At 38.2% G+C, this 24,672-nt stretch overlaps 1 protein-coding gene across 1 annotated transcript in view; it reads left to right on the top strand.

Moving 5' to 3' along the window:
* akap9 (A kinase (PRKA) anchor protein 9) overlaps positions 1-24,672 on the top strand; it is an 85,987-nt gene that overhangs the window by 30,652 nt on the left and 30,663 nt on the right. Inside the window, exons 10-25 of the mRNA XM_030147669.1 lie at positions 1,544-1,647; positions 1,841-1,919; positions 2,018-2,132; positions 2,635-2,732; positions 2,819-2,924; positions 3,944-4,178; positions 5,374-5,428; positions 6,358-6,666; positions 7,595-7,873; positions 9,199-9,329; positions 9,618-9,793; positions 11,864-12,096; positions 17,609-17,771; positions 20,853-20,947; positions 22,785-22,902; positions 23,839-23,877. Coding sequence (XP_030003529.1) covers positions 1,544-1,647; positions 1,841-1,919; positions 2,018-2,132; positions 2,635-2,732; positions 2,819-2,924; positions 3,944-4,178; positions 5,374-5,428; positions 6,358-6,666; positions 7,595-7,873; positions 9,199-9,329; positions 9,618-9,793; positions 11,864-12,096; positions 17,609-17,771; positions 20,853-20,947; positions 22,785-22,902; positions 23,839-23,877 — 2,335 coding nt within the window. The remainder of the gene's footprint in view (positions 1-1,543; positions 1,648-1,840; positions 1,920-2,017; positions 2,133-2,634; positions 2,733-2,818; positions 2,925-3,943; positions 4,179-5,373; positions 5,429-6,357; positions 6,667-7,594; positions 7,874-9,198; positions 9,330-9,617; positions 9,794-11,863; positions 12,097-17,608; positions 17,772-20,852; positions 20,948-22,784; positions 22,903-23,838; positions 23,878-24,672) is intronic.

The raw sequence follows: 24,672 nt of genomic DNA, 5'->3' as shown, positions 1-24,672 counted from the left end.
TCTCTATGTTTTAGTGTGAAAATGGTCAATAATGCACAACCTGAAATTTCTTAAGAAAAATAAGTGCAATTTCAGCAATATTATGTCTCAGATTATTAACACAATTTGCAAATCACAGTGGATCTACAAATGCACAAAACATTTAGAAACAGGCATTATGTTTTTAAAATTGCACTTATTTTTCTTAAGGCTTTTCAGGTTGTTCATATTTGTTCAGGTTATTCACATGTTTTTGTGAAAGACTAGTTTGTTAATGTAAATATTTACTTTTTTCACCTTAAACCATGGAGAAAATTTGGAGTTGTCATTTTTAATAGGGTATTAAGCTATTTTTTTTTAAATTTGAGATCACGTTGGGTTCAGTGTAGCTCCTGACATTAAATGTCTTCTGTGTAATTTTACACTTGGTAAATTCATCCCGTGGACCAGATTGGACCCTTCACCAGGCCAGTTTTGCTCTGTGGGCCATATGTTTGACACCCCTGTTCTAAAACCTCACACATTGTGGCATAAAGGCAAATTATTACGTAGTCACACAGCTGAAATAATAACTCTGAAGTAAAGGGGATACTGAATGTTTTCGAGTGAAGCAGATGCACATGATAACACAGGAGCCATCTGGTTGTTTGTCCCTTATCTGCATGTTTTAAGCAGCAACATCTGAGTGGCTATAGGTTTCAAAGGAGTCCGATGAAGCACGAGTGAGGAGATTGTATCGTAGCAGATGATTATTAACACAGACTAATTAACATGTAGAGTGCACTTAAAAGACGTCGAACATCAAACGTAACGGATCACAATTTCTTAATTATATAACAAATTTGTGCTAATGCATGATCCAAGCGAGATGCATACCTTTTGTTCTCTGTTACAGAAGTGGTAATAGCAGACCTGTCATCCTGCATACAGATGGCTCATGCTGCTGCTCTGTCGCCGAAACAAGATTGGTCGAATCATATTAATAAATCCAGTAATTAGTTAAAGGATCTAACATGCTGAATCAGTTACTTTAGGATTTAACAAAAGGGTATATGTTGTGCTTTTATAAATACAGGAATGTTAGGTTTAATTACTATGTTTTATTGTCTTATTATAATAGTAATATATTAATACATATTAATTATAGTAATAATATATTTTAATATATTATTACTTATATTTTTATACTTTTATGCTGCTTATATCTTTGACTTTTATTTGATTGTATCTTTTAGCCTTTATAGAATAGAATAGAATGGCCTTTATTGTCATTACACTGAATGTACAATAAGATTGGAGAGCTTCTCCTTTTTCAGTGCAAACAGGTGACTATATATAAAATATAAGGTGCAAAATATGTACAAGATAAAGTCCTACAAGACAGTGCAGTTAGTTTTATATAGAATATGATATGCTTTATGCTTTCACTCTGAGAGACCTCTGCATAATTCCTACGTACCTGAATGTGTACAAATGACAAATAAACTATCTTTAATCTTTTCTTTAATCATTACAAATAAAAAATAATCTCTTTAATTATTTGGATGTTTCTTTTGGTCTTAAGGGTGAGTGCATGCTGCAGATGGAGGCCCAGCGTATCAGCCTGTCTCAGATCCACGCTGCCCAGCTTGAGCTGCTGCAGGAGGAGACAGACACCTGCAGACAATCTCTGCAAAACCAAAAGATCACCGTGACCCAGGTGAGGAGATGTGTACATCTGTATGCATTTGTGTTCAAGCCTCCTCAGACTTACTTTTGATACAACATTCATGCCAAACCGAAAAAGGATTACCATTCCAGTTGACTAATGCTGCATGTATCTGCTCTGCCATGGGTTGATTGTGTCCAATTTTCTACATTTTTCCACAGATGAACCAAAAATCTACAAATACCAGGACGTGTTACAGGCTGTGTCAGAAGAGTGCAGAGAAATTATTTTGGTAAAGAGTTTTAATATCTGAATTTCCCTTGCTGAGATTTGTTATTGTGTGTTGCCATGGCAGTCAGGTAACCTTGCACCTGCCTGTTTTGTCCTCAGTCTTTTCAGAAAATGTTTGGGGAAGAGTTTTTAGAGAGTGTCGGTGCAGAGGTTCAGCTGCCATCTTCAGCTGAAAGACCGGAAACTAGTGAATCCATTGTAATGGAAGCCAGAGGTACAGTATTATTATTATTATTGATCCAAACTTGAAAACTGGGAAGATGAATTAAGGATAGAATCAACACAAATAAAACATTTCTATTTCTACTGATTTCTATTAATATGTATATACGTTTCATAGGATGTAACAGGTTCTTATGTATTTATTGTCAGTGTTTTTTAACAGTATGTTATGTTACTATGATTTTATACTGTATTTGCATTTCCTTGCTCCATGTAGTTTTTTACTGTCTCTGATGTGAATGTTTCTTAATGGTTATTATGGATGCAGCATGGGTGAAATCTTAACCTAATTTCTTGAAAAAGTAAATTTTTAGGAAAGTTTGGTAAGAAAGTAATAAGTAAAATTATAGCACAAATGCAAATAAGAGACCTAAGGCGAAATGCACAGATGGGACTGTATAAGGTTTTGTAACTACTAAGTGTTTTTACTTTTCTAAGTATTTTCAAATAAACTGCCAAAATGTGTAGGTAAGATAATATCTGTGTGACTTCAGAGCTCTACAGAGATCTTCAGCAGGTGAGGGGAACGATTGAACAAGAGCACCATCGACTGTCGCAGCTCCAAGCTTTGCTCAGGGCTGATGGAGACAAGGTAAACTCATGTACTCACTGAGTTTGTATGAGTAACACAGATGATTACAAGCTTACTGAATCACATTAATGTTTTTGCTCTCTCAGATGATGGAATTGAAAAAGGAATATGACAACCTGAAAAGCAGCAGTGAGAGGCAGATCTCTGACCTGCAGGCACAGGTTTCCACCTTCAGCCCCGTTTCTAGTGAAGGTATGCTTGAAGTTACACTGCTGATGTAGGAATTATTGAAAACTGCTTGAATAACAAGTGTCTTACTGTGAATGTAGTCAGTATTAACATGATAAAAAGCACAATAGAAGTGATGAACAGCTGTTACCTGACACGACATGGACAGAATCCCTTGTAATTCAGTATCCATGCTGAAGTAACAGATTGTAGTTGAGGATGATATCTTGTTTTTTGTGGAAAGGTTTATGTGACAGAGGGATGTGTAGTTACAGATCAGGCAGCCAGTGTAGGTGTGTGCATCATTGTTTCCAAAAGTCTCTGTTTCTGTCTGTCTACACTACAACACAATCACAGTCTCTAGTGAGGAAGGTACATGTATATCTAGCAGAAGTTATGATTTAGCTAAGATTTGTCAGGTTTTTGAGTTCACTTACATGACATATGGGCCACACACTTTAAGCCAATGTCATTGTAGTGAAGAAGAAAATTGGTTGTTGGTGCTTCACCAGGTCAGAGAATAAAAAAATATAAATATATATAAAGGAATTAGGTGCTGATCAAGGACAAGGGCATGAAAAACAAAATGATTTCTTTTGTTTTTCTTCTTTTTTAATATCTTCCTGTCTTGTGCTTTTCCTTTGCCATTTGTTCAACCATATTCAGAGGCAGTTGTTGTCATGTTATCGGCATAATTAGCATCCCATGATGCCCTGAGGTTTTGAAATTGAGCATGTGTTTTGTATAATGCCCTGATGAAGGCTATGTTGCCAAAACATGATAAGGATAGTGCACCTGTAGGTTCTAAAGAACTTTTATTTTTGTGTCAGAGTACCTCAGACTTGTTCCAGGCTGTTGTATTTTACACTACTTATTTTTTGAACGTTGATAATTAATTAACTGTCATCTGGGTTGTTATTGATGCCATTGCAGTGACCTGTTTTTTCCAGATCAAACATTAAAGTTTAATGCAATTGATTTGAATCTTAGATGCATTCCAGCTGAGTGTATTGAGTGTCTCATTTCCTCTGTGCCTCGGTCAGATCTGGAGGAACGAGCCAGAGCACCATCTACCTCCCTTTCTGAGCAATTACAGAAGATGAAAGCTGAAGCCCAAGAGAAGCAGCTGCAGCTGGAGGAGAGTCACAGACAGGAGATGGAACATCTCAGAGCCCACTACCAGCAGCAGGCGACAGAGACGGAGGAGCGTTACGCCACAGAGCTCTTCATCCTGCAGCAGCGACTAGAGGAGGTCACAGGCAGCCAGACCCACTTCAGGTGAAAACACTGTGAAAACACACTTCATATTACAGATAGTTTTTCAGATAAAGGTAAACATACATCAGATTATGATTAGGGGGTTAGTTCTTTTGAACAACAGTGCAAGAATTTAATAAAACTCCATTTGTGAAAAAAGTAACACCTACACCACAAAAGTTTATCAGTGATGAAGTTTTAGATCTATTTCATCAGGTCAGTAGGTTTGACAAATGGAAAATAAAAAAATATTCATACATCTACACCACTTAGGAGGTTATTGTACAACCAGTATATTAAATTTAGTTAGAGGTAAATATAGAAAATGGGAATAAAATCATATTTAAAAGATATTGCATCTATAAAAATATGTCAAAGTTAAGTATGGAGTCATCACTTTTTGTTGAAATATGGACAACACCAAATCAAAGACAAACAATAATACGTACACTTTGAAGCGCAAAACTCATCTGTAATAATCTAAAGCTTTACTAGTATTACAGTCAGATTTCACCCTCTCGTTTTTTGATTAATTTCAATTTCAGAGTGAAATAACTGCACTGCTGTTTCACTGCTTGTGAAGAAAGAGATTAGGATATAAAATTGTATGTTTGAGCAGCACTATCCGTACAGGTTGTTTATTTCTTTGGATCTGCCTCTCATCATGACTAAGGAGAAACAGACAAATACTGTTACTGTGAAAAATAAGATGCTGCTGCCCTCCTCTGTTAGACTTGTAAATGTGAGTGTACATAAATTTTCATCTCTTTTTTTTGTCTAACCCTAGCTCTGTTCAAGACGTTACCCAGAAATACCGTCTTATACCTGTATGTTGGAACATCTTACATATGTGTGCATATAAATTCTGTTTGTTTCATTAATGCTGTCAAGACCTTGAGTTAATTTTGATGCTCTCTTCATTGATTTGATTTTGATAGTGTCCACAATGACTAGAGTACTGCCCATAAGCCTTAAAATTTTTGGGAAACCCAGTATAATAATATAATGACACTCTAATATGCTGTTTATGCTGAAAAATATCAGTAGCAGAGGCCTTTGTCAGCAGCTTCATGGTGCTTTGAACACTCTGAAAATAATAATAATGATGAATAAAATTTTGCGTTTTATTTATGGCTGCCTTACAAGGCATAGATACAAATTCTACACATTTTTAGTTGCATAAAAATTCATTTTGACATTGTGTTTTGGATTACAGCCTGTCCAGTGAATCCAGCTCTGAGAGGACGCAGGAACGACCAGAGGAGCTGAAGGTTTGGCTGATACATTTTTTCCTCTTTTGAGTTTCCTATATCACATGTGTCACATCTTACTGTGAGCTAAAACATGTATGTGCATTAAGAAGCTATGACAGTAACGGCTGATGGGAGGAGGCAGAAGCAGCCTTTAGGCTAAAACGTGCCCTAAATCCTCAGTTTTGCTCTGGAGCAGCAGTATGAAGGGTCCTATATCGAACAAGTAAAAGGCTTACACATTACGTAACGTACCAGTGTAGCGTGTTACTCATGTACCAAGGGACGCACTGTAGTCTTGGCGGCTGGATGAAAGAAGGCCTCTTGGAGTGACATGAATGAGAGACAGCTTTAATGCAGCACAGTTCATTCACGCAATACACTTTTATTATTCTATCATAGTGTGTAAGTCTGGTCTGCACCAGCCTCAACACTAGCTCATGTGTGTTTGTAGCTCAGCATCCTCATACAGAGATCAGACAGAAAGACAGGAGAGGAGACTGACTCTGGCATAAAACAGTGAAAATAAGTGGAAAAAAGCAGGGAATGTTGCCCTTAAGCAAAGTCTATGTTTGGGTTTGAAATGTTTGTTGTAAGGTGAGTGGTAAGCTGAAAACTAAATGACTATGAAACAGAAGAGATAAGGACTCATCACAAGACACAAGAGTGTTAGTTTATTAGGGAACAATCTGGCTGAAATTGAAGACATCTTTTTATCATTTTATCACCCCTTGAGGATGGAGAGAACAAAACAGTGTATTTATCAGTATTAGAGGGTGGGCGGGGTTTAGCCACAGATAAGAGGACCTATGTATTTCAGGAACAGTCTTGAAGAACTTGTATTATCCACAGTGTCATTTTCTGTTATGTGGTTCATTTGATCACATGGCTGCTGATGCTTTCAGTTGCTTTATTTCTAACCCTCAATTTTTTTTCTGCACTCGGATCAGGACCTTGGTGAGGAGGAGTTTTCAGAGGGAGGTGTGGAGTTGGGCTGGTCTGCAAGGTCTGCCGGCCTGACAGCACAGCTGCAGGCACTGAGGAAAGCACTGTACCACAAGTATGTCCAAGAAGTAGCGGCTCTCAAACAGCAGCACAGTAGCGAGCTGAAGAGACTGACGGAGGAAAAGGAGCAGGAGAAGAAAAGAGACGAGCGTCACAAAGACAGAGGAGGAAAAGAGCAGGATCTCAGCTCCACGGACAGCGCTGGGACAGCCGGGCAGGTCGACCTGGAACGAGTGGAGGAGGAAGTGGCAAAGGTAAACAAACATGTCATTTTTTAATATTAATTCTGTCTGATGAGTTAAATTTACATTAATAGACAAGAGGGTGAGATAAAGAGCTGAAGCAAGCATCTTTTTTCCCTGAAAACATAATTCAATCTGAAGAGAATTATGAGATATTACAGTTTATATTAAAAACAGGTAGATTAAATCAGTAACAAGCTAACATTGATTTGCATGAATATCCCACCAGTGGATCAGTGTTTTCCTTATTTTAGGAGGAACTGTAAATGTTGTCATTGCTAGTAGTAAGCACAATTTGCTTAAACTTTTTTTTCAGTTATAAGGTCACTTCACTATCATTTGCTTTCTACATTAGCTTATTTTTCCTTAATATGAGACAGTTTAGTTGTATTAAGAATATTTTTCTTCTTTCCATTAAGGCTGAGTACAGACTTGAATACACACATGATTAGAATGTTGTGGGAACTTTGAAGAGAATGGGGTCATTGAACTATTTTTGTGTCCGCTTTTGAGTTTGTTTTTTTTTTTAAAAAATATTATTATTATTGACATATTGTAACCTGTTCTCCCTTGTCATTTATCCATGTTGCTGTTTGTCCTTAAATTCTTAAACTCCTTTTGTTTTTTGTTTTTTACCTTCATTTTATGTCACAATGGTGCGCCATATTTTGAAAAACACAAGCAATAAGAAAGTATGAGTAGATGGCTGATAACAGGCTGTATTAAGGAACAGTGTTACAGCACATTATTGTTGTCTGAAAAGATCCTGAAGGAGAATGATCCTGAAATAAGTTTGTATCAGCACTTTTTAGTCCCAGAGATGCATTGTACCAGCTTTAGCTACTGGTTTATTTCTATCGGCAGTCCCTGAATAGTAAGCATTAAATACACATGGCATATATTGGATTAATGATTGTTCTCTTTACTGATCTTCTAACAGGCCATAGTTCAGATGTCAGTGGAGTTTGCACAGAAGACTGAACTGGCTCGAATCAACAAGCGCTCCTTCCAGACAAACACCTCCATGCAGACCCAGTGGGACGACGAAGAGCTGGAGGAGAGCAGAAACGATGAGGAGACTCCCCGAGCGTCACCCACTGCCGGTGGCTGGCTGGAAGAAGTAGAGAGGGAGAGACTGGAACGAGAGCTGGAGGAGAGGAATGCCGAGATCCACAAGTTAAAGCAGGAGCTGCAGAAAACTGAAGCAAAACCGGAGCAGGTTAGTATCTGCAAACTGAGCTGTTAAACTGATTTACTCTCCACTTCAACCACACTGCGTTCCAAGTTTCATTAATGTCAGAGAGAATTCCTTATTGCTTTGTCATTAATTTTCAAATGCACTTTGTCGCAGTGCAGGTGTTGCATTAAATGGACTCTGTATGTGCTGTATTATTGATTATTATCTGCCCTTGAATGAGAAATAACATATTTTTGTTTGCTTTTTCCTGCTCAGTATAATTTCGTTTTGATTAAATCATTTGATCTTTTAATCAAAGTACAATAAAAAGCCATTTTTTATATTACAATCAATAATTTGACTGTTGAATGTCTGATTTTTATCTCTGTTTGAACAGGTAGCACAGTATAAAAACATGTAGGTAACTTAACTCTGTCCATAACCAAACCCCACCCTATGCACACTTAGTGCTGTCATTTTAAAACGGAGTACACTTATCTATATGTAGGTCATTCATACTTTTCATACGTCCAGTGTGCATTAACTGGTTTCCATGATTTAATTTGGATTTCTTTTTAACAGTGGACCTCAGTCTTTGCAGAGCTAATGTCAGTCCCGCTAGCCTTTCACTTACTATTTACTGCATGATTAGGCTTTGACTGTGTGATAGCCATGGCTGTCAGCTCTAGTGTTCTTTGTGAGATGAGTTGCTCTGGTGCACTCTTTTCAATTCACTAATGAAAATTTACTATAGAGATGAGTCCAGATAAAGACGCTCTTAGAAGACTCGGCTACAAACTTTATATGCATTATGTCGTTCATTTTCTAAACTAGAAAAATTCAACAATGTCCTCAAGATTCTCAAGGATAAAGCAGTTTAAAATAAAATCCTCTGGTTTAAAAAACACACTTAAGTGGAAATCACAGATTACAACAAGCCATTTGATGTTTGTTTTTGTCATTTTTTTGGTGTTTATGTTTGTTGAAAGATCTCATTGTTACCTCTCAGTCAGTACCAGTCTCTGCACAGTGTAGTGTCTGTCAGACTGAACTGACAGGATAAGCAAAGCTGCAGTTCTGCTGTTCCTCCTGAAGGTAGAGCTATTGCCTCTGAGTCTAGCCTCAGTTGCACCTGTTGCCATAGCAGCACAAAGATAGTAGTGTTTCTCTGGGCTCCATGGGAGTTAGAAGTGTGTCTCTGTGTTTGTATGGAGTGTGTATGTGTGCCTGGCCGTGCCTTATCTGAATTCACTTTTTCTAATGGGCACATAAAAAGACACACTGTGTTTTACTGTTGAGAGTTTTTATCCATCTGCAACTTTGCAATGACGGGGCTGCTGTCTGTGTTCTCTCTCCTGCCGGTCCAGGCCTTAAAGAAGGGAGAAGATAGTCGACAAGAAGTTGAGGAAGAGCCAGAGACACCAGGAATAAAACCAGCTGGTGGGCGAAGATTGTCATCACAGGATGAGGGAGAGTCGTCTGATAAAGATGCAGAAAGGTAGTTAATGATGCATTCATATAACTCACTTTGTGCTGCTCTAATAATGAGGAAACTCTAAACATTTTAAGCAACTAAATAGGTTGTCTTCATGTAATCCAGGCGTGTTAGTTTTAGAAAATACAATTGCAAAATTCATTGCAAACATTGTCAAAGGATGTATCATATATCACATCTTTTTTCTGTAGATATTTGATATAAATCTTTTGGATAGCACTACAGATATTCAATAAACTCCTCTTTACTCTGCTTTTTATTAAATTTACATTGTTTTGGTACTTTCCGAAGCCTCTTGCGTAAAGCCAACGAGAAGCTGAGTCAGGTGCTGGTTGACGTCCTGAAGACCACGGCAGCAGCAGAAGAAACCATGGGCCTCCACATGCAAAGTCTGCGCGATGCTTCAGCTGCAGGACAGCAGACTGCACCTCCTCATACCACCATGCAGAGAGTCAGAGCTGCTGCAGGCGAGTAACATCAGGACTAGAGGAGAGCATTAGCTGGTTTGATGCTTTCCTCTATAGTGAGCTGCCACTTAACACTTAATAGAACCAACCAAAACCAAAACTTAATAGAATGCAAGAAGAAAATAAAATAGTATATATCCACTTGAATTACTGTAGAGTCTGTGATCTTATTGATGTGTAGACTGACATTCTAGTACAGCTTGAAGCTGTGGTTTCTGAATATCCAAACATGTGCAAACAATATGAGCAGTTCAGCATTTTACATGATGTTTATTTTGGCTTTGGATCTTGAACTCCTGACTGTTATCACGCTTATCATGACACGACACATTGTAATAACCTGATGTCACATGCTGAGTATTGTTGGCAGCACGTCTGTAATTTTAACTCAAGTCCTCTGTCAATAACACAGACTAGAGACATAATGATTATCCATAAAGTCAATGTAAACCTGTTTAGTGAACAGAAACCTGATCCTTAAAGCAGTGAAGTTTGTTGGTGTCTTTGCTGGAAAAAGAAGACACACACATGAATTTCTGCAGCATTTTTTATACAGACATTATTCTCTTAATAGATTAATAATAGGTGGTATAAACATTCAATGCAGGACTTTGTGTTCTGTTGGGCTGATTGCAGAAACAAATCAGATTTACCTTTATTACAAATTCTTTATTACATTGAACTGGGCAATAACAAGGTCTTATGAGTATGGACTCTATTTATCCTATGACTTTGCCAGAGCATTAGTTGTACATATTTTACTGTAACATACCTCTCAGGCTTGTATCATTGTAAAGTTACAGATCAATAAATCATTAAGCTCCCCCTTTCCCATTTTGATCTGAAATATAATCATAGATCATTTAACCTAAAATTTAACTTATACTGCATGAATTTTACCACAGGGTTGTTGTCATAAAGTAAAAAAATAATTATGTAAAAAATATTGTTGTAATAACCTGTGAACATTTGATTCGGGAAGGATCCTCGTCCACATATGTGTCTGCATGTAAATTAAACCCAGACCTCCTCTATTACACCTTCATTTTGGTCTCTATGTAGGATGAGTAAAGAACTGTAGAAGGCGGAATATAGCATAGTGTTAGTCATAATAATATGCAGTGAAAAACTGTTTACAAAAAGGCAGATGGTGTAGTAACACATTATGTTCCAGCACTGTTAAATACAAACAGGGTTTGCAGGGTTTTCAAGTGAACTTATGGCACTTGTAGAGGCTTATGTTGCTTTAATTGCTGTAGAAAACCTGCAACTTAACCCAGTATTTGACCCCTGGAAAAACCTCAAACAAATTGACAGTTTCCTGCTTACAATTTGTAAACGGTTGGTTTGTTGTAAAACTCTTGATCCTTAGTGTGTGGTTCATCTTTGTCTAATTGCATATTTATGGATCCTGTGCAGCTGTGGCAGCGCTTGATCTAATCATGTGTTTTGACATAAATTACAACTTGAAAACACCACATTAAGTGTGGAACTGTAGCCCACTGTAAGCTTTATCCTTGCAGATACTAAGACGTGCTTTATGCTGTGTTAATAGTTAAATAAGACTGACATCGTGTAACCTTACTGAAATACACAGTTGTAGGACTGAAGTACACTCATTTGAAACAGATTATGTACACGCCTACACGTTCATTATGGTTGTATTTTTAGCTTTGCTCTGCATCCTGTTAGATCATGAAATATGCTACATGACTATTATTTTCCAGCTTGTGTTGGTCCTTCACCAAGGCTTATACCTGTATATTGTTAAAAAGTGAAATGGATAGGCAGACCCCCCCCCCCCCCCCCCCTTCTCTTTTTTTTAATTTGTGTATGTGTGTGTGCATGTGAGTGCAGATGCGGTGTTCTTGTTCTGACATCACATATACTGGATACTGTACATGACTTTTTTATATTATCATTGTTCTAATTTCAATAAAAAGAGTTTTAAAAAAAAGTGAAATGGAAAATACTCAAACTGTGCAGACTGAAAATGCTCCAGGCATCTTGTTGAAAATATTATTGCATCAGAGTGATATGTTGTGCACTCTGTTGCTCTGGCCATTTCAGGTCACTCTGCAGAAAGCTGCCCAGCCAGTGAAACCGGTGCAGACGATTTGAGTATGTGGTCTGCGGAGACGGAGGCTGATGAGGGTCTGGAGATGTCCCAGCAGATGATGGATAGCCTGCTGCAGGGGGCAGGGACGCAGCTTGAGAACGAGGAATATCTAATGGGCATCAGTCGACGACTCCAGACGGCTTTGGAGAAGATGCTGATGGCCATCTCAGACTCCACCAACCAGGTACAGAGCAGATATTGTTGTTTAAGTGTGTCAGATCAGTGTTACCTGATCTCATCTTGCAAATACTTACACTTTGAATCCAAGTAGAGTATCTGAAGAAATATACTATTCTGTATTATGAAGCTTACTAGCGATTATTGTTAGCATCTGGTTTGCTTTAGGGCAGAGGTACTTTTAAATTGTAATCTTATAGGTTTATTTGTTACTGCACATGCAATAACTAAACTATCAATTACTTCATCAAGGTAATGTAACTTACTACATTTGGTTGCTTTTCTGTTTGTAATATTAATGTTAGAACCACTTTCTAATATCAGAAGGAAAACACTGTTGAAAATCCAGCACTGACAGGCGTTTTAGTCCACTATGGTTGATCACTTGTTGCCACGCATGGCAGACTCAGATTGATTAAAGCATCATACACAGATTTATTTGGAAAATCAGAGGCTGTGCAAGTTAAAACAAGAGATCCAATCAAAACCATGATTCAGAATAAATGAAGTGCATACTACCAAATGAATAGAGCCGGTTTAGATGGAGAGACAAGATGATGTTGAACAAAGCCAATGACAGATTACAATTACATTTGTTTATCTAACACTGATAATATATGAACATTACTACTGATACCAACAAATATTGAATATATTTATCGGGGAATGTCTTATTAAGTCTTACAACAAATGTAGAAATATAGCTAAATGAACTATTGCCAAAAATTAGAAAAGTATTCGATGTATGAAAATAACCTATAGATACTTTTCCATATTTTATACTAGAGACTCTTGTCATTTGGTAAAAGCTAGTTTCATTCTGCAGTCTCACCCTCCTCTGTTGCACTTTTTTCAATTCACTAATGATAACCTACACTAAGAAAATGAGTCCAGATAATGAGAGTTTTATATGACTCAGTTAAAAACTTTAAATGCACTATGTTGTTCATTTTCTAAACTAGAAAATTCACCAATATTCTCAAGATTCTCTAGGATTTGGTAAAAGCTATTGTTATTTTATATCCAGCAGTTTTTATGCTTTTTTATACTATGTACAAAGGAGAATTGTGTTTATGTAGGTTGAGGAGATTGAGGAATCTTCATGAACAGTCCTGTGTCTGTTTTTGCCTCAAACTAATCATAAACAGAAAGCTCCAGTGTCATATTTAGGCTTTGTCAAACCATTGAAATGCCCACACTCAACAGCATTAACCCCCTCTGCGGGTTTTCTGCGCCTGTTCATGGAGCCATAATGGGGATGAGACTGCAGAATGCAACCAGCAACAAAGTTGGCCTGTCTAGAACGACGCACACAAAAGAGCTGCCTCATTCCCAGCGGTTGCCTATAGATACGAGCCGTATTTACATGGAGCTTTTGTCTCTCCGGTTGAACCGAACAACTCCACCCCCCTCAGGCCGTCCATGTAGAGCCCGCTGTGTCCAGTGTCAACCCACAGAGACTGGGCCAGTTTAACTAGGCCATTGAACATGTTACTGTATCCGACTGCACATCTTCCCATTGGCTGAAATTCTTGTGGTTACTCACACTGAGATGGGTTTTATCTTGGTGATCTAAAAATAGAAACAGAAATTTCAAGCCAGGCGTCAGTGTTGTTCCACCACAGAGTGCATTTTGGTCTTTAAATCTTGCTCCTAAACATCTTCGACCAAACATACACTTTTTTTATCATAACGTACCTTCGATTGAATTTTATTTTGGACATATTAAAAAAAAAATACAACTACCAACAAATCAAATGCTGAAAACTGAAAACAACTGAAAACAATTAAAAAAAAAATTATCCTGTTATAAAAAAGAAATACATAATCTAGTTTTAGTGTTATTTACCCACTCTAGACTTTTTCACAGCCACGTTTTTTGTGTTATTGTAAAGGATATTATCTAATTATTTAGTAATTTTTTTTGCCAGTTTGAGTTATTACATAACACAACCAGATGTGCTACATTTTCACATCAGTGTCAAAATTTTAACAATCTTGTGTTGAAGCACAGCCCCTCTACTTTTACAAACACATTACATGTTACACAGTCGATATCCTCTTTCAGCACACACTATCAACACCACAATAAAGTTGTAATCAGCTGAGCCTCAAATGGTTTGTTCAATGATTTCCCTGCTGCTATTGATCTGGTGTACATTAGCCTTGTGAGCGAGCAGTGCCGGATCACGATGCCTGGATGTCGTGAAAAGAGATTGATGTCACAAGCAGGTCAGGAATGTTAAGTGTCTTTGTTGAGCTGCTGCTGTAAATAATTTGCTTGGGAAGGTGTTTGTTCACTCACCTCCCATTATCAGCCGGTGAGACACCCCGGACAGATGTGGAAATTGTTTGTGTGCAGCATGTGAGACGGCAGGACACGCATGTCAGAACACCTTAATCAGAATTGCTCTGCGGCTACGTAGCAAGTGAATCCAGTCGGACAACTTTCCGTGGGAAGGGTGTGTGTGTGTATTTGGCCTGTTGGTGTGTTTGTGTCATCTATTTGCAAATCTACCTGGCCTGAAGGAGTCAAGCCACACCTGCTTCCCTCCCACTTCTACTGTGTGCGTATTGGTAGAGGAAGTGGAACAAAAATCCACTCAGTTTATGGATTAAAACTACAATGGAAGTCTGGGATTTAACCTTTTTGTAAAGCACGTGTACAGACAAGAGTCTAAGTGAGTGTAAGAGAAAAGTCAGTAGCCTGCTGGAGGTAAGTAAACATCGGCTGGCAGCAGAGAGAAACAGCTACAGTGAGTAATATTATGTTGTGAGCAAAGGGCATGCGTGGAAAAGGAATGACAGCAGTCCTAAAAGGAAGTGAGAAGGAAAGACTGAGCGATTACAGACCCGAGTGCTGTCATTTCAACCTCAGCTGGCTGCCGCTTGGACTACACAATTAAAAGGGGCCTCTGGGAGCTTTCTCTTCAGGTCATGGTTGCTACGGCGGCGTAGTATTGTTAATGAACCACCAACAAGAGAGGGAGAGAGAGAGAGAGAGAGAGAAGCAAGCCGGAGCAGAAGCGGGGGTGTGAGCTTTACCGAGAGGCATGATATGGTTTTGCTCTGAAGAAACAAGGTCAGAGAGAACACAGGAAAAAGGCTGGAGTTCAACATAAAGGAGACATGAGGGACTTTATGTTTACATACCTGCTATGGTCTTGTTTGGGAATGCTCTTAAAGCTGCCGGACCCAGTGGTGACTTCCACCTGCTGCCGAGGATGACACTCATTGACAGGACTTCTCTCCTTTTCTGCCACAGAGCGTCTTACCTTTTCCTCTCCTAATATTTATTTACCTGGAACTTGATCTACCTCAACAGGGCAGGCATGCGATTGAGATGACGTGACTGTCTCCAAACCTTGTTTACTTTGTCTCTTGTGTGCGAGGTAAATGCTTAGTGACAGTTGCTTGGAGCTATCCATAACTACTCCCATTCCCCCCTGGACTTTATTCTCATTTGAGGTTGCACAGCTCAGCCTGTCGGATTATGGCGGTCGAAAACGCCTTTTGATGCCTCCAGGAAAGCAGCTGCACCTTTTGGCTGCGTCCGTCCTTGATCATGGATTCCTACCGCTCTTACTGGAACTCCAGCATGCAAAGCACCACGTGGGTAGAGGGGGAGGACCAGGATGTGTACGAGGTGGAATCCCGGGTACCCCTTCCCCGACCTTTCCCAATCTGTAGCACTCTGACTGAGAAAAACGCCGTGGTGGTGCAGACACAAATCTCTCATGTCAACCACAGGACTAATGGCCACCTCCTTAAGGTCATCTCTAAAATCTCCCTGCCCACCCCTCCATACACAGTAAGTCTGCTAACCCCCAGCTCTGTGGTTTTTCAATTATACATGATAAATGTACTTGTACTTGAAGGGTGATAAATAATTTCACAGCCTCTATAATGTACAGCACTTCATGTCTGCACATGCAAATATGATGCAATTATGTCATTCCACGTAAGCACCCAGTGGCTGTAACACTAGGTGAAAGATTATATAATTCCTCTGTGGCAGGGTCACGTTATCACTTCCTGGTTCCCGAACTGTTACAAAGACACCTTTGCTCACAGAGATATGGAAATTTATGGAAAGTAACTGAATTGAATGTTATTACGCTAAAGGTTTATTGCATTATGATGATTTTATACTTCTTCCACAATTAAATGAGCACTTCAGTCAGCTGACCATAAGGTGTGTCTGGATCCATCACCTCATTTTGTTAATGAAAGATGGCATACTGTTTTTATGCCTTAACAATACATTGGACTTTGTCTTGGAGTAACTGTCTGTTAAAAATGGAAGCACAGTTTTGCCAGACCATTAGTAATATAAATGTAGAATTTTAACTTTCATGCTGGAAGAAGTATTCAGATCCGTCACTAGAACCACACTGTGACAGATCTCCAATAAAAGTAAATGTTCTGCTTTAAAAACGCTAAAAAGTAAAATGTGTAAGAGTCTAAGTGTAGCTGTGCAGTAAAATGGTCCCTGTCATCACTTTACTACCAAATCAGATGTTTTTGGAATCGTTCTGCTGCTGTAGGTGTGTAATCTTGATCCCATTTTAGCTTCTTTATTTACTGTTGATAGTTAATCGACATCAGTACATCTATAAGATCATCATGTCTGCATTGTCTCTGTCCTGCAAGAACCATTTATCATTAAAAAGCCAGCTTTTCATGACCTAAGCTGCTTTCAGCTTTGTGATGAGGCATTTTTGCAATGAATCCAAGAGTTTGTTTAGCTTTAGAAAGAGAAGAATTTTCTCAACTCACAAAGGAGTTATGAAATAAACACATATGGGGATGGTTTTCACTGGGCAGGAAAGGGATGAAAACTGCATCTGAAAGTAACAAATGTAGAGGAATAAAAAGTAAAGTATTTGCCTCTTAAACCCTATTCACACAGGGACAACATTACCTGTGGACCTCTGGTAAATTGTAATATTTGCAAAGGTCATCTGTGGTCTCAGTCTTGTTCAAATTAACCATGTCTGTAATTTGTAAAGTAAAAATGATCTACCCCATCTCAGTGAACAAAGTCATCCCATGATAATATTAGTCTTGTGGGAATCCACATTTATTGAGCCTATTTCCTTTGTTGAGGACTATGAAGGCTGCACTGCGATGATAAATCAAAGTTTTAAAAATGTTTTAGCTGGAAATCCAGCGGGCGCATGTTGCATAATAGAAAGGATGTTCACTGTAAGAGCAAACTTAAATCTTTCAGAAGAGTCACTTATGAGTAGATTAATGGATGATGTGATGACAGCTACAGTAAGGAACATTTTATATCTTTCAGTATTCCTCAAAGTACTCCAAGTGGTGAACCAAGAAATAATGTCAGTAAATTCCAGGAAAAAAACACATACTTTGCTTATCCCACATGAAACATAGATGTGAGGGATTAAATAACAAATCACCAGTGGAACTGACATTAACCTGGAAGGTAATTGAAAGCAAACACTAATCATTACAGCCATTATATGCTCTATCTGCATCTGTTTCCCTTGCAGCTTGAACATGCCCGGCTGACGCAGACTGAGCTGATGCGGGAATCCTTCCGTCACAACCAGGAGATGAACGAGCTGCTGCAGAAGCAGGAGGAGCTGCAGGAGCGTCTGTCGGAGGAGGCCCGGGCACGGGAACAGCTGGCTCTGGAGCTTCACCGGGCTGAGGGTCAGTGTCCTCTGCATGATGTCTCTAACACACAAAATGTCCAGAATTTGGAATAATTAGTGTTTCAAGATAGTTTTTTATCAGAGGTGGAATGTTTTGCAGCTCTGTAAGAACACCATAAAGTTCATTTTCTCAAAGCAAAATTGCATGCTCACCCAATTAGGTGATCTTTGAAAATGTGTTTATGGTAATAAAAGCAGAAAACAGCAATGCATTACAGAGCATGAGGAGACGTAGTGAAAGTACATGAGTGTGTGGGTTTGGGGGAGGGGATGCTACGAGTGATGGGATCAGCTGTTTAAAAGGGAGAGTAAAATAGTGTGAGACCATCTGTGGTGAGAAAACAAATGGCAACTTGTGTTTATGTCTGTCGTATTAGCATGTGAGACGACTTTAGCTTTACAACTACCTTCTTTAGTAAATGTCTTACACTTGTATGAGCTGTGAGAGGAGGAAGTCTGGATAAATTTGCTCAGTAAAGAATATTTTTTGAGGTTATGATCATGATTTGCGAATACTTGAGAAGTTACTGTATCTTAAACAAGTATAAAATGCTATTGTTTTGTTTGTGGGAGAGCTTAGTGTAGAGGATTCCGAGAAATAGAAACACTTATTTCTCTCCTTTGTGTTCAGGAGGCAGAAATGTGTCCTTGGCCTGCATGTGCGAAGACATTTACTTTCTAATTCCATTTGTTAATTTTTGTTTCCACAGTCAACATTTAAAAAAAAATCATCTCTGTTTTTCTTTGCTATCGTGCAAATGCAGACTACATCTCAATATTCCAAGATTAAATAAACGTTAAAAATGTATATAATTAATACATTACAAAACTCCATCACATAAAAACAAACATATTTCACAACCAAAGCAGGTACTGGGGGAAAGGCAGCTAGAAATTGTACCCGCTGAGAACATTTTAAGAGCTGCAACAGATCTTATGTCCCATCCATGTCAGGGACAGCTGGTCCAGGTCAGCCACATCCCCCCTCAAACACAGCAGAAACACAGTTGCACATTTGGGAAAGTGAACAGTATAAGTATACAGTGTTTTTTTTTTTTCTTTCTTGTTCTTTGGACAAACAAAACACTGGTGAGTTTATAGTATTTTCTAATTTTTATTGTCCTTTCTTCTAGCATCCTGTTACAATGTTTGTTTTTATTATAGCAAATATTTACTGACTTTAAGGCTTCATTGTTTTATGGTAAAACCCTAGTAGCATGCTTTGAGGAAAAAAAAAACACGGTCATTTCAAAGGAATAAATGTAAAAGTTAATGTAACTGTAGCTCTGTTTTCTGGTCATGTGGCATGTGGCATGCCTCTTTATTAACTGTGAGGGAATGAAGTTTGTCTCCTGAACATCTTGTTCAGATGTTGCTGAACTGAACAAGAAATAATTTGCCTCCTATTGTGTGGATGATCCAGGACTTTGAAACCTCAGGGTGCGGCCTTTTCAAACTGGTTTTGAATTAAACCAAAAGACAAGCTCAAGCTGGAAAAAAGATCCTCTTCATCAAAAGTATTAGATGTCAGTGAAAGGCTTTAAACCTCACCAGAATGTTACTGTTATTATGTTTAAAGTGTGAGAACAGAGGAGAAGAAGGGTGGTTAATAATTTGCTTTAGGCTTGAAGTTGTCAAATGCAATTCAGGACATTTACTCAGTTGATGTACTTTTGTGCTTCTAACTACAAATTTGAGACATTACAGTTTTTTTACTACTTCATTCGTTAACTGCACAATTTCAGTAGAGCTGCAATGATTAATCAGTTAGTTGTCAAATGCTAAATTAGTTTGCAACTGTTCTGATAACAATAATTAAATAATCATTTAAAGATAATATGTCTAGCATTCCAGCTTTTTAAATGTGAGTTTTTTCTGGCTTTTATGTGTTTATTGAGGTTGTAGAACAAACAAGACATGATCAGCATTTTTCATCATTTTCTGACATTTTTGGACCTATAATATAATTGAGAATATAACTAGCTGATGAATTGACTCTGAAAATACTTGTTAGCTGCAGCCCTACATTTCAGAAGCAAATATTATACATCTTCAAGACATCTATTTAATAGAGGGACAAGACGGTTGTAGTTATTTAGCAGGAAAAATACAGTAATTCTTTTGATAATGGACAAATCTGTTTATGTTCCCCAGGATCATCTGGGAAATGGATGATTTTAAAGATTTAGGTCGATGATAAAATGCTCTAGGACAATTTTAACCATATTTTGAAAATATTTTAATAATTGATTTAAGGCTTACTTCCACCACTGAAATCAATGTGGTTTTAGATCCCGACAGATCTTTGTGTGTTTTACAGGGCAAGTGTTTTCTTTTTTCAGCCAGTCATCATGTACATCCGTTAATTGTGTATCACAGAGAGATCCCTCCTTAAGCAAACTTTACACACCGCTTCTGTTCCTGGTCATATGTCTGAAATAAAATATCTCGTGACATTTACCTACTGTCTCTAAGTTCAGACACATAAAAGCTATGAGAAATATACAAATTTAATCTTACGTTGGGCTTATTTGCACCAGTCACTAAATGACTACATTTAGAGTGTGTGCGTACAGTACCTCCTCTCCTGTATCTGTGAAATGAATGCCTTCCTGCTGGTTAATGCTTGCTGACCTGTGACAGAGCAGTGCAGTAATCATAGAGCATTTCATTGTGTTTACGGCTCGGTCTTATACTTCATGTCGAGCAAAATGGGTCAGACATTCTCACTTGCATTTGTATGCACGTTTGTTAGCCTGGATATGTTGTGTATGTATGTTTTTGTTTGTTGTGTTATTGGTAACCTTGGATTTTGTATCCCGCTGTTAAGTGCTCATTCATCTGCATGGCTCCCTTGTGTGTGTGTGTGTGTGTGTGTGTGTGTGTGTGTGTTACTGAAGCAAGACAACAAGGCTCAGAATAATCACTTAAAATTCCTCTGTTGAGTGATTGCAAGAGTGGGAGGAAAATGGAAATTAACAGACCCTAAAGGAAGTTTCAAGTTGTCTGTTATGTGAGTAGGAGGTTTTATATGCTCAGCCTTTACTGATTGTGTTTTTAATCACTTTTCCACCTTCAGGTTTGATTGATGGTTACACAGGTGAACGAGCTGCACTGGAGGATCAACTGCGTCACAAGGAAGAGCTTCAGCTGAGCCTCGAGCAGGAGCTGCAGGTGAGGACAAGTAATAATCAAAATCAGAAACAGTTTTATTCACCAAACAGGCAATGTATGCAGCAATTTAACTTTGGAGTTAAAGCACATAAAACCCATAAAAATAGAACAAAACAAAGGAGAGCGCACTAACACTTACATTAAAACCAGAAAGCAAAAAAATGGGCAGAAATGCTACAAGTTTTCACATCACTTCATACCCATAATTATCAAAATTATCTTAATCTCATTACTTCTTTCAAGTTAAGGGACTTATCTTTAGTTCTGAGTCAAATTTTAAGAAACGTATTTGTGATGTTAAACTGTTGTTTATGGTCATAATATTTCATTAATGTTCAAGTAGAACATTCAAAACTATTGATACTGATAAAATGATCTTCTTTCAACACCTTCATATACATAATTATTGATAATTATTGTGAATATAGCTGATGACATCCAAACAAAAGTATAGAAACTTTATTGTGAAAGTTAGCATTATATCAGAGTGCTTTGTTGAATGGCCAGACTGGTTCGAGCTGATAGAAAGGCATGCTGGCTACTTTATTAGGTACACCTGGTACTGGGCAGGTGTCAGTGTACAATGCTGATAGTGCAGAACTCAGCTGTGTGATGTTTAACCTGAAAAAGGAATATGAACACATTACACCTGGCTCCCTGTTTGTTTTCGGACTGATTTTAAGATTGTATTGATTACTTTTAAAGTGGTTCATGGCCTGGCTGCACATTGTACTACACATTATAGACCTTTTAACTCCATATCAGCTGGTGCACAGTTTGGTCAGGTAGTGATCTTAATCTTTACCAGTGTCCAGGATGAAAACTAAAAGTGACCATGCCGTTGCAGTTTTGGCCCTATAGCACCTAACTTTGTGTGGTATTGTTGGCTGTCAGGTGGCTACTGACAGCTGAGATGAAAAATGTAAACGTCTCCATTGCAATGATAAACTGGTGTTGGAGATGACTCACCAGTCTCTGTTTTCTTAATGGATGTATTCTTTGTTCTGGGCCCAGGAAGCAACTCCTTTCCTCTGTAAGAGATACAACACACAGTGCCTCTCTCTTTTATAGATGGCTTACTTTTTTATACCATACACTCATTGCATCACCCAAAAGGTTAATAGATGTCACTCTAAGGCATATGTCAGTAGCAGAGTCATCAGGTTTTCCAATACATTCAGATATAATGACCTAATGGCCATCGTTCACCTATCGCCTTACGCAGTCTACCAGGAAATAATCAGTAGGTTTTGACCAATATATAGGTAAAACAGTGGCTGGTTTTATTTCGTATTTTTTTCTACCACAGCAGTCTTTAAGGATGGGCTTCATTTTTCATGTCTGCCTTAGAGCAACGAACACCGAAACTGGTTTTCCTTGCTGTAATCAAAGATCCCTTTATGAAATGAAGGCAAAACTAGTTGTTGTATGTTCAGAAATTACTCCAGCCATCAAGTGGGTGTCTTTATCTTCTTACTGCTATCTTTCTATTCCATTATGTTATTTTGGCACTAGTGGTAGTGACAAAACTTCATCATACATTGATATTAACAGGAAGAGGAATTTTGTCTCATCATGTCTACTCAGAGTACATTTTGAAAGGATTATGAAGGATTTATGATCTGTACGAGCGATTATTTGCTGTAAGGAGAGATTACTGCAAATGAAACCTGTTTAAAGACAGTGACCATATACTTTAAAAGGGTTTTCCTCTGATATGGTCTAAAACCAACTCAGGTGTGAGAACATCAGCTCATTTTAGTTTAATATCTGTTGGAAAACTCATCAGAAGACATTTAAAAATTAACAGTTCACTAAATGTCCTTCTGGGGTGCAGGTTACAAGTAGCCGGCTGAGCGAGTTGGAGCAGGAGCGCCTTCAGATGCAGGAGGAGCGAGAGCTGTTGTCACGGCAACAGGACGCCATGAGGGAGCACGCCGGGCCTCGAGAGCTCCGTACGTATGCCATGATTCCCTTGACAAAGATGGAAATAACCTACTCTTACTGCTAATTAAGTGCCTGAAACGTATTTTGAATGACTTGTTAAGGCCTACTCATACTAAAAGCATAGAAGCAGAAACATCAAATTTAACATTTGTGAGTTTCCTTTTCTCATGTATAGGAACTGAAAATTCGTATTTGCCATTTTGTTTATTACAGAAAAATGAAAAGAAAATATGCATATATACTCATTTAATTCAGGACATGTGTTGTTTAGTGACCTATGGGGATATCGAATGTCTTTATAGATGTGAAATATTAACCTGCAGTCACAGTCAGCTGCAAGTCATACAGTAGTTTAGTAGTTTATTGTTAATTATTGACAGAAAATAATTTTTGATATGTGCCTGTTTCTGGGAAGAGACTTTAGCTTTCTTTTATGTTTAACTTTTTGTGCCTAAGGAAACTTTTGTTTTAATTATCATTTGCAGTTTGGAAATACTGTCAGGGTAAAAAAAAGCAGTTAAATAATTATTTAAGTCTGTTTTTGTTGCAGTTTTACAGTTAGAAGGAGTATCCATATTTCCAGGACACTAGCCACTTGCCAAGAATATGTTCAGTAATCAATAATTTACAGTTGTTTTCCAAGTTTTCAGGAAATTTCATAACTAAATCTGCAATTTTTTGCACTGTAACCCCTTTATTATGAAAAAGGTATCCTGTGAGTACATTCCTGATCAAATGGTGAGTATTGTAGGTCTTAGGATAAACCATACGGGGCGTTTCAAAGACTTTTCTTTTCACAGCATTTCCTTCCTTATTCCCTTCACAGCTTCATCCTACAGACAGAAAAGCACTGTTATCCTATCATCACCTTTTCTTTTCCTGTTCATGAAAAAAAAACACAACAACAGCATGTTAAATTCCTGTGCTTTCTTATTCTCCTGTAGGCCTAGTTGAAGCTGCAATGGTTGCAGCACCTGAAGCAGGTGTGTCCACTTTCAGCATGGCTCAGTCATGTCTATGTCCTTTAACTGTCTAGCTGAGTGACAGTATTATTTCTCTAACCCTAATCCAGCAACTCACCAACAAAAGCTTGCCTTGGAGCTTGCTTGCTATGAGCTCACAAACTCACTCAGTTTAATCACTAACCTTTGCTTCAGCTTTTCATTTTGATTGATTTTTGTCCTGCGTTGTCACTTTAATGTCTTGAAGTCAATGTTAGCATCCATTTTAGCATGAGGAAATGAAAGTAATCCTCAGGCATTCACATATAGGAAATATTTTCCTTATTGTCAATCATCTACAAATTAAATTGATGCATCATTTTAAGTAATTATATACAGATAAAGATGTAAATGCTGTGCTTGCAGCATGATTTTTCTATGAGATGATTGGCAGTCCAGGAATGTCCTCTCCCCTCCTTGTAAGTGCTTATTGGGCATGGATACTGCAATGTCTGAACTGTCCATGTGTCTGAGCTGTCTTTGCACTCTCTCACTTTGTTACCTCTGCACTAATCCTGAAGGGGTTTGATCCTGGGTGAGGCAATGTGGGTTTTCACTGGTGGTGGAAGACGGGAAAAGAGGTGTCACAGTGGGGGATTGGGTTTGGTAATGGGTGCAATATTGGGATGTTGACAGAGATGTTAAGAGTCTGAGGTTATCCGTGTAGAAGATATAAAATGACGGCAATATTCTGATGTTAAAAGGGTAAGTTTGGATTATTTGAAATGTGGCTGTATGAGGTATTTACAAGTGTATTACATACTATGAAGTCTGTGA

The sequence above is a fragment of the Sphaeramia orbicularis genome, chromosome 11 (genome assembly GCF_902148855.1).
Source record: "Sphaeramia orbicularis chromosome 11, fSphaOr1.1, whole genome shotgun sequence".
NCBI lineage: Eukaryota > Metazoa > Chordata > Actinopteri > Kurtiformes > Apogonidae > Sphaeramia > Sphaeramia orbicularis.
This window is presented reverse-complemented; position numbering and strand designations above follow the sequence as displayed.